At 37.3% G+C, this 11,313-nt stretch overlaps 1 protein-coding gene across 1 annotated transcript; it reads right to left on the bottom strand.

Annotated features, from left to right (window-relative positions):
* Positions 3,444 to 4,442, bottom strand: LOC109847098. The gene has a single exon (XM_020416343.1). The coding sequence runs from the start codon at positions 4,440 to 4,442 to the stop codon at positions 3,444 to 3,446; it is 999 nt and encodes a 332-aa protein (XP_020271932.1).

The raw sequence follows: 11,313 nt of genomic DNA, 5'->3' as shown, positions 1-11,313 counted from the left end.
TAAGTCCTTTATACATAAGCATTTTTGGAATTCCTATTATGAAGTTCTTAGGCTTTTTCATTAGGACTTAAATTGCCGGTTTCTTTTTGGGACTCATCAAATATACATTAGATCTCATCCTATAAAAGGTTGTTAGTTCTAACTCACCGTGTGTTAGTTCTAGTTCTAATGCATGGCTCTTGGGATCTTGTGTTAATTCTAACTCACAGTGTATTAATTCTAACTCACCATGTGTTAGTTCTAGTTCTAATAATGGCTCTTGCCTTCTCCAGCTTCTTGATCGTTGTGAGAAAATTGAGCTTATTGTTGACAAAACTGAGAACCTCCGCTCCCACGTATGGATCTCTATATTTCAAAATTTGGTCAATTTAAGACGGTGCTAAGCTCAAACTTTACTGGTGAGGTTCCTCGAATGAATGTTTGCAGGCACGAGACTTCAGGCGGCAGGGAACAAAGATGAGGAGAAAGATGTGGTTTCAGAACATGAAGATAAAAATGGTTGTTGCTGGCATCCTCATCGCTCTAATCCACGTCATAATCTTATCGATTTGCCATGGCTTTAAATGCACATGAGCTGCAGTCTTCCTTTTGCTCGTTGGACTAACCCTGATTACTGCTGCTTTTGAATCTAGCTGAATATATCATTTACGACACATAAGAACCAGTTCTTTCTTTTTTGATCTTGATATGGTATTCCCTTGTGATTGGTGAAGTTGTGTTAGTGTCCTAACATGTCCATTTTGTCTGTGTTAGCAAAGTTGTCCATGGGATGCTTTTTATTCCTCTGGTTTCTTACTTCGCATTTATTTTTTTGTTTTTGTTTTGGATGTTACGATGCTTGTATAGTTTAATATCATATTCACATATTCTTTCTAGCTTGATGTAATTGTTACTATCAGTTATATTTATCTTACATATCTTTACTCTCTTTTTTTTTGTTTCTTGTAACTGCAGATAGACTCCTGTGTATGGTTTTTTTTTTGGTAAATGAAAGATTTTATTCACAAACCAAAAACTGTAAAGTTAAGTACATCAAATTACACAGATTTTCATGGGATCTGGTAACTGTAAAAACAAAACAAGAAAGCAAAAGTATAAAACATTTGTAAAAAGCTCTACAGGGAGAGGAAACACTCCCTGTCTTCGTTCGGCATTAGAGGATTGTTGAGGATGACAGAGTATATGCCAATCTTTATGTCTCTAACTATCTGCTCTGGAGCTCTCTTCTTTTGATTGAAGATCCTATTGTTTCGTTCTTTCCAGATGTTATATACCACTGCTGCCAGCGCCATTCTCTTCACTTTCAATTTGAAGCCTCTCCCTCTTAATCTATTGCAATACCAATCAAGAAGCATCCTCCAGTTACATGTCCTCCACTTGAACTTGAGCCAACTCATCACCTCATTCCAAACTGTCATAGAGAAATGACAATCAAAAAACAGATGCGAATGGCTTTCAGCATCTCTTTCACACAGGGAACAAAGATTTGATTGAATGATCCCTCTTCTGATCAATCTATCCATTGTGAGTAGCCTGTTTTGAATAGTTAGCCACAAAATAAAAGAGTGTTTAGGAAGATTAAAAACCTCCCAGACAGTATCCGACCAAGGAACACTGATGTTTACTGGGGATAAAAGCTTATACAGGCCAGAAAGGTGAATCCTGGAGTTAATATAACACGACCTGATGTTCTGAATGAGGTTATCAGTCCCACCAAAAAGATTTGCAGCTTTATCCCTTGCTTTTAATAACTGTTTCCATAGCCATGAGTCACTAGCTTTACTTTCAACTTGCCAAATGGTTGAGGTTTTTAAATAAGTGCCATGAACCCACTTAATCCACAGAAGTTCCTTGTTAGAATGCACATACCATAGAGTTCTCATAGCAGTAGCCAAGTTCCAGTTTGTGGCTGAAAAAATACCAAGGCCTCCTTGCTTCTTCCCTGTGCAGATTTTATCCCAAGAGACTAGCGGAGCTTTGAACTTATGATCAGCCTTGCCCCAAAGAAAATCCCTGCAGAGATCATCAATTTTTTGAAGGACTTTAGAAGGCAATATATAGCAGGAAGTCCAGAAAATTTGCACTCCAAGAATGACACTCTTTATTATTTGCATTCTGCCAGCATAGGAGAGGGTCCTGTGTTTCAACCAAATCTGAAATTGGTTTGAAATTTTCATGAATAAGGGACTGCAATCAACATAAGACAGTCTTTTAGAAATCAGTGGTAAACCAAGATATTTGAAAGGTAAAATCCCCTCAGGAAAACCAATGAGACTGAAAATATCATTCTTTGTTCTGTCATCAACTCCTCCATAGAAGATGGAACATTTAGTGAGATTTGCTTCAAGCCCTGAGACAGAACCAAAACTCCTGACACACTGGTAGATCTTCATGACAGATTTAACATCTCCCTTACTGAATAATAACAGATCATCAGCAAAGATTAGATGGGATATTCTGAGACTTTTGCATTTGGGGTGGAATTTGAATTCTCTGTCATTGTTCAGTTTGCACAAATCCCTTGATAGATATTCCATACCAATGATAAACAAGTAAGGGGAGAGAGGATCTCCTTGCCTCAATCCCCTAGCTCCCTTGAAATAACCATGATAGGTGCCATTAAGAGATATGGAGTATTTAGGAGATGATATACAAGTCATAATCCAGTCAACAAAAGTATTGGGAAATCCCAGGCCCCTGAGCATATTTTCCAGAAAATCCCAGTTTATTGTGTCAAATGCCTTCCTAATATCAATATTAAGCATGGCTCTGGGAGACAGATGCTTCCTTCCATAGTTCTTTACTAGCTCATGAGCCAATAAAATGTTGTTCTGGATTTGCCTACCTTTTACAAAGGCACACTGAGCTTCACTGATGATAAACCCCAGAACTGATTGTAATCTGTTAGCTAGAATCTTTGAGATGAATTTATAGATACAATTGCAACATGAGATAGGTCTAAAATCAGCAGGAGTTGAAGGACATTGTATCTTGGGGATAAGAGTAATAGCAGTTGAATTTATTGTACCCAAAAGCTTACCAGACTTGAAAAAATCCACTATAGCTTTTGTGGTTTCATCTCCTATAATGGACCAAGCAGATTTGTAAAATGAAGCATTGAAACCATCAGGGCCTGGTGCCTTTTCATCTGACATGGAGAAGATTGCATTCCTGATTTCCTCTTTTGTGACTGGCTTAGCTAATTCCCTGGCTTGGAGGTCATTGAGACATGGGCCATTTTTGATTATATCTGTATCAGGAGGGACAGTAGGAACTGATGATCCTAACAGGGTCTTATAGTAAGAAATTAGCTCCTGGATAATCATATCACCCTCAGTAATTCTAATGCCATTGTTGTTGTACAGGACCATGACTCTATTCTTGTGCCTGTTGCTTTTGACAATAGAGTGGAAAAAATTTGTGCACCTGTCCCCTTGGAGATTCTAATTTATTCTAGCTTTTTGTTGGTAGAAAGAAAGCTCACAATCTAACAGCTTATTGAAAGAAGAGATATAATCCTTCTCTTGCCTTATGAGAGCATCATTAAGAGGGTCTAATGATAAGGCCTTTTGAACATTTTCCAGATTAGCTTTTGCTCTCAAAACCTGCTCACTGATATTATTAAAGTGCCTTCTGTTAAGATCCTTCAGAGCTGTTTTCAGAAGTTTAAGCTTTGAAACAATAGAAAACATGGTGTGACCATCAATTGAAGTATTCCAGATGGAAGACACTGTAGGCAGATAGTCTGAATGTTTGGTCCACATTTTAAAGAACCTAAATGGCTTTTTACCATGCACTTGATCCTCAAAAATTGTAACAAGTGCAGGAGAATGATCAGAGAAACTGGGTAAAAGGAATTCTGCTTGACTAGAATTATAAGTATTTATCCATTGATCATTGACTAAAGCTCTATCCAGTCTGCTCAGAACCCTGGTAGCCGCATCTTGTTTGTTATTCCAAGTAAAGAAACAACCAATGGTTTTCAAATGGGAAAGCTGGCAGGTATCAATGAATTGATTGAAATCATAGGTATCAGCTTCTGTTAGAGCAGTACCACCCAGTTTCTCATCATCAGAGATCATAGCATTGAAGTCACCACACAACAACCAAGGCAGATTACCTAAATTTTGCTGAATTTGAGAGAGTTCATTCCATAACAGCTTCCTAGCATCAGCATGATTATATCCATAAACTGAGGAAATGATGCAATTTAGTCTTCCATCCAGAGACTTGACAGCACAAGAGATATGTTGAGCAGAAAAACAGATGATATGGACATCAAAAATATTAGGATCCCACAAGATCATAACTCTGGCTTTGTCTGAATTATTGGCATTAGAAAACCACTGCCAGTTAATATCAATCTTCTTAGCAATAGCCTGAACATTACTGAGCTTCAGCTTTGTTTCAAGAAGAGCTAGAAAAGAGAGATGGTATTGCATAAGGTGTTTTTTAACCAAATGCTGTTTAGGGGATTTGTTCAATCCCCTAACATTCCAAAATAACAGGTTCATTTGTTTGTTCCCCCCCTATCAATATTTGAGGGGTCTAGGATTGATATCAAGTTGGAAAGAGGAGAGAATGGATTTACTCCTTTACTTTTGTTTCTATGAACTTGAGTCCAGGAGTTTCCAGTAAGGATAGCTTCTTTTCCCTTATTTATTTCCAAAACAGGCTGAACATGCACAACGTGCACAGCACTGTTCATTTCACTAGCTGGAGTCGCTTCTTCTGAATTTTTGGTTGAAGACATAGTTTCAACTCCAATTTTCTCTGCAGGAGGATGCAAGCTAATACTGTCAGCATGTTGATTACCAACAGGATCATCATATTGTTTCTCCAGGACTTCACCTGCAGCCAGGCTAGATTTATTACCAGGATGAACCGCAATATTTCTTTGCTTAGGGACCCATCTTTGCACAGGATAATGTCTTTTGCAGAAATTAGTATCATGCCCAACATTTTTACAGTGATCACACCATCTTGGTTTTAATTCATATATAATTTTTTGAAAATATTGTGAACCATCAGGCCCTTTGATAGCTATCTGATCAGGGAGAGGAGAAGGCATTTTAACCTCAACAAGCACTCTAGCATATGCCAGTCTTTTCATATTTGCAGTGAGCATATCAGTAGCTATGGGATGGCCTATAGTGCTAGAAATTTTACTTATTCCCTTAGCATTCCATAGGTTTAATTTTAGCTCTGGTAGCTGGATCCACAATGGATAGATACAATCCTTCATCTTTTCAAAATCCTCCCCCACTGTCCAAGGCTTCAATAACATTGGTCGAGAACCAAAAAACCAGGGACCAGATAAAAGTATATTATTCATATCATCCTTATTATTGAATTTGAAGAGAAAAACTCTAGATTTGAGAAGATTAATCTCAGGCAGAGCTATAGGAGACCAAACTTTCTTAATGAAACCTTCCATTGCTTTAAATTTGACATTCAACCCCATAACCTGACCAACAAGGGAGAACTGCCAGATTTGAACCCCTTCATTCCATTCTTCATCATTAAAAGAAACCACATCCTTTGATACAGGGGGAATATAGTTCAGATCTAAACCACTGCCCTGTTTTCTATTATCAGCAAAAAAACTGACCCAACTTCTTTTAGGAATCTCTTTTGGAGCATCATTAAGAACTGGTGGTGGAATGATCTCATCCTGTTTATCTGATTCCAAATTAATAGCATTTCCTTGATTTTCAAAATTCAATGGAACAGTACCGATACCAGAACTTCTCAAAGGAGCACTATTATTTCCAGAATTCAAAATAGGATTCATAGGAGACACAGAGGAAATTTTAACAGGTGAAAAAACTGGATTAAGAGGAGAATCCATTTCTAGATCTAGATCAAGATCATCAGCCCAAGATACCCTGGATGAAGTTTCCACACCAGAAGTATGAGATCTACTCAGACTACGTACCTGAACCCCAGTTAGAGGAGCTACAGATTGAGAGTTGCAAGAATCAAGAATATCCGCCATTGTTTTCTTCTTCTTTTCACCTTTTGGACCAGTTGAACCCATTATACCAGGAGAACTTTCATCATCATCATCAGATCTAAGCTGAGATTGCTCCGCAGGTGAGAGCAAGCTTGAATTGGATGCTCGGAGACCAATGTTGAACAACTGTCTTCCACTATTCTTCTTCTTCTTCCCCATTTGACTTCGGCAGTGGCGCAAGTTAGCAGGTGAGAGATCGCCTGCTAAAATGAGCCATCAGAGCTGCCCCAATGGTCGCAAACTTGTTAAGTACTGAATTCACTCCTGTGTATGGTTGTTTGAACTTTCTCTCTAGTTTTGTTGTTGCAGATGACCCTATGAATGTTTGACATTTGCTCTTAACTCTTACCGTGTGTTAGTTCTAACTCACCGCATGTTAATTCTAGTTCAAATTCATGGCTATTGGGCCCTTGTGTTAGTTCTAACTCACCGTGTGTTAGTTCTAGTTCTAATTCGTGGTTCTTAGGCCCTTGTGTTAGTTCTAACTCAACGCGTGTTAATTCTAGTACTAATTCATGGCTATTGGGCCCTCGTGTCAGTTCTAACTCACCGTGTATTAGTTCTAGTTCTAATTCATGCCTCTTAGGCTCTTGTGTTAGTTCTAACTCACCGCTTGTTAGTTCTAGTTCTAATTCGTGGCTCTTGGGCTCTTATGTTAGTTTTAATTCATCGCGTACTAGTTCTAACTCACTGTGTATTAGTTCTAGTTCTAATTCATGGCTTTTAGGCCATTATTTTAGTTTTAACTCACCGTGTGTTAGTTCTAGTTCTAATTCATGGTTCTTTGGCCCTTGTGTTAGTTCTAACTCACCCTGTGTTAGTTCTAACTCACAGTGTGTTAGTTCTAGTTCTAATTCATGGCTCTTGGGCCCTTGTGTTAGTTCTAACTAACCACGTGCTAGTTCTAACTCACCGCGTGTTAGTTCTAGTTTTAATTCATGGCTCTTGGGCTCTTGTGTTAGTTCTAACTCATCGCGTGTTAGTTCTAGTTCTAATTCATGGTAAAACTAATACAAGAGCCCAAGAGTCATGAATTAGAACTAGAACTAATACGCGGTGAGTTAGAACTAACACAAGAGCACAAGAGCCATGAATTAGAACTAGAACTAATACACGGTGAGTTAGAACTAACACACGGTGAGTTAAAACTAACACAAGGGCCAAAGAGCCATGAATTAGAAGTAGAACTAACACGTGGTGAGTTAGAACTAACACGCGGTGAGTTAGAACTAACACAAAGGCCCAAGCGCTATGAATTAGAATTAGAACTAACACACTGTGAGTTAGAACTAATACGTGGTGAGTTAGAACTAACACAAGAGCCCAATAGCCATGATTAGAACTAGAACTAATACACAGTGAGTTAGAACTAACACACGGTGAGTTAAAACTAACACAAGGGCCCAAAGAGCCATGAATTAGAACTAGAACTAACACACGGTGAGTTAGAACTAATACATTGGCCCAAGAGCCATGAATTAGAATTAGAACTAACACACAGTAAGTTAGAACTAATACGCGGTGAGTTAGAACTAACACAAGGGCCCAAGAGCCATGAATTAGAACTAGAACTAACACGCAATAAGTTAGAACTAACACACGGTGAGAGTTAAGATAAAATATCAAACATTCATAGGGTCATCTGCAATAACAAAACTAGAGAGGAAGTTCAAACAACCATACACAGGAGTCTATCCGTAGTTACAGGAAACAAAAAAATGAAAGTAAAGATATGTAAGATAAATATAACTGATAGTAACAATTACATCAAGCTAGAAAGAATATGTGAATATGTTATTAAGCTATACAAGCATCGTAACATCCAAAACAAAAGCAAAAAAAGAAATGCGAAGTAAGAAACCAAAGGAATAAAAAGCATCCCCTGGACAACTTTGCTAACACGACAAAATGGACATGTTAAGACACTAACACAACTTCACCAATCACAAGGGAATGCTATATATATCAAGATTAAAAAAGAAAGAACTGGTTCTTATGTGTAGTAAATGATATATTCAGCTAGATTCAAAAGCAGTAGTAATCAGGGTCAGTCCAACGAGCAAAAGGAAGATTGCAGCTCATGTGCATTTAAAGCCATGGCAAACCGATAAGATTATGACGAGGATTAGGGCGACGAGGATGCCAGGAACAACCATTTTTATCTTCATGTTCTGAAACAAAATCTTTCTCCTCATCTTTGTTCCCTGCTGCCTGAAGTCTCGTGCCTACAAACATTCATTCGAGGAACCTCACCAGTAAAGTTTGAGCTTAGCACCGTCTTAAATTGACCAAAATTTGAAATATAGAGATCCATACCTGGGAGCGGAGGTTCTCAGTTTTGTCAACAAGGAGCTCAATTTTCTTACCACGATCAAGAACCTGGAGAAGGTAAGAGCCATTATTAGAACTAGAACTAACACGCGATGAGTTAAAATTAACACGCGGTGAGTTAGAATTAACACAAGATCCCAAGAGCCATGAATTAGAACTAGAACTAACACGCGATGAGTTAGAACTAACAACCTTTTATAGGATGAGATCTAATGTATATTTGATGAGTCCTAAAAAGAAACCGGCAATTTAAGTCGCAATGAAAAAGCCTATGAACTTCATAATAGGAATTCCAAAAATGCTTATGTATAAAGGACTTATAGAAAGCTACGACAACATGAAAAAACTCAAAGCAAATCAGTAGTATAAAAGTCAACACGATCTACAAAATAAACACAAGGAGATAATTTCCAGAAAGAAAGACCAACACTAGTCAAACTCGAGAATGCAGCCTGAGATGAAGGCAAGTTTCCAGAATGCAAATAACTATGACCCAATGTCAATTTGTTTATTAAACAATAATAATGAAACACAAAAAAGTTTACTTGCATCGGCAAAAATGCAACAGTGTCCTTGAACAAGAGGTTGACATTGAGGGAGCATCATATATGTAAAATTTCCATAAAGGATGTCACTCTGTAATTGTGAGGGCGAGACGGAGAGCGGCAGCGGCAGAGCCGGCCCTAGGGGTAGGCGGGAGAGGCCTTCGCCTAGGGCCTCAAAAAATAGGGGCCCCAATATAATACTTCTATACCTTTTATAGATATGAAAAAGTAAGAGGATTTTTGTGCAAAATTGTTAGAGGGTTCTAATAGCATAATTCCAATTCCTATAAATACACAAAAGTGACAAAACCTAGGTCTCTCTCTGACCTCTCATCTTCTTCAGTTCTTCCCGACTTCGTCCGCTCCTCCACCGTCGATTCGTCGAAGTGTCGAACTCTACGGCGCCGCCTCCGGCGACTCCCTCCGCCCCTCCCACCGGCAAACGCGACCTCGCCGAGTCTGTTTGCCGTCTACGCCTGACGCCTCCTCCGCCGAATTAAGGTGCGAGATGCTTTTTCGCTTAAACCTGGCATGTTCGGCTGTTCACTCATGCCGGCTGTTCAGTGTTCACTTTAATGTAAAGTGTAAACAGTAAACTATGTAATTGTGTAGCTACTAAGTAGCTTACTAGCTTTGTAGGCTATAATTGACTAATGTCCTACTACAGCATCCTACAACTTTTTTTTTTGTCCTTTAGCAATAGCTTCATAGACTTTTAAAGACGGATAAAAGTAAGTTAATTAACCTAAATGGATATTCCTATAATCCTATGTCCAGTTTTGATATATTAACATCAAATTTGATTTATTTCAGAGCTTGTTACCATGGCCAAAAACTAGTTGATGCATGTTACCATTCAATTATATGATTTATTTCAGAGCTTGTTTCATGATCTAATATGATCAAATGATTGCATCGTATTCGTGTCCCAAAAAAAATCTTAAGTCCAAACTTTGTTTCTGTCTATTGAATAGGAACAAGAGATAAAAGTGCATCTTTTAGGATTCAAGCGTGTTGATCTGAAATTTGTTTGAAGTGAAGCTATTCAAATTTCAAGGTAATTTTATAACTTCATAAATTATAATTTTTGTTGATTAATTTTATAACTTCATAAATTATAATTTTTGTTGATCTTATGTATTTTAGTATTTGTATATAATTTTTTTTGATCTGAAATTTGCATTGTTGATTGATCATATTTTTTCAGCGTTCATCATACTTCCTAGAAAGTATAGTTCTGGATATGAAAAAAGAAAAAAGAAACAAAAATTGGAAAAATTGGAAAAGTCTCAAGCAGGAGCGCTGGATAAGTTTTTTAGTAGTAGACATACAGAGCATGATAACGAAGAACATAATAATGAAGAAAATCAAAATGAAGAACAGAAAAATGATATGAATATTGAAGAACCTACTGAACACAATATGAATATTGAAGAACCTGCAGAAGATGATAGAAACATTGAGGAACCTACTCAACTTAGGATTGAGAGTGTCAATGAAAACATGAATGTTGACGATCCAGCAAATTGGGGTAATATTGATCAAAAATTGAGAGATCTTTTAGTAGAAAGAGGACCCAAAAGAGTTGTTATTGATTTTCCTAAAGATATTGAAGGCAGACATTTCTCTTCCACTCATTACACTCGACAATGGTTAAATGGAGAGAAACATGATAGGAGATGGCTAATATATTCAACTTCTTTGAATGTGGTATTTTGCTTTTGTTGCAAATTATTTAGAAAAGATGGAAACAAGAATCAAATGGGTTCTTTGGTTAATGAAGGATTTAAAAATTGGAAGAATCTTAGTCATAGACTTCAAAGTCATGAAGGGAGTAGTGAGCACATAAGTTGCATGAGAAGTTGGATTGAATTGGAAATGAGATTGCGTAGTATTGAAACAATTGATAAAAGTGTGCAAGAAATATTAAACAAAGAGAGAGAACATTGGAGACAAGTATTATTAAGAATAGTTGCTGTTGTAAAAACACTTGCTAAAAATGGTTTAGCATTTCGTGGGGATAATGAGAAGATTTATCAAGAGAACAATGGAAACTTTTTAAGTTTAATTGAAATGATTGCCGAATTTGATCCGGTAATGAAAGAGCATATTCGACGTTATCAAAGTGGTGAATCTCATAAGCATTATCTCAGTCATAAAATTCAAAATGAACTGATAGGAATGTTAGCGGGAGAGATTAAACATACAATGATCAAAATAATTAAAGAAGCAAAATATTTTGCTGTTATACTAGATTGTACTCCAGATATAAGCCATGAAGAACAAATGACTCTTATAATAAGATGTGTGGATGTTTCAGAAAGTCCAGTAAAGGTAGAAGAGTTCTTTCTAGAATTTCTTAAGGCCGACGACACGTCAGGACTGGGACTTTTTAGTGAACTTGAAGATGTATTGAAGATT

This window comes from Asparagus officinalis, chromosome 7 (genome assembly GCF_001876935.1).
Source record: "Asparagus officinalis chromosome 7, Aspof.V1, whole genome shotgun sequence".
Classification (NCBI taxonomy): domain Eukaryota; kingdom Viridiplantae; phylum Streptophyta; class Magnoliopsida; order Asparagales; family Asparagaceae; genus Asparagus; species Asparagus officinalis.
The sequence above is the reverse complement of the archived record's forward strand: the minus strand, read 5'-3'. Positions and strand labels throughout refer to the sequence as shown.

Bases quoted from the DNA above. Each gene is read 5' to 3' on its own strand.
- LOC109847098 (XM_020416343.1), bottom strand. From the start codon at position 4,442: ATGCAATACCATCTCTCTTTTCTAGCTCTTCTTGAAACAAAGCTGAAG.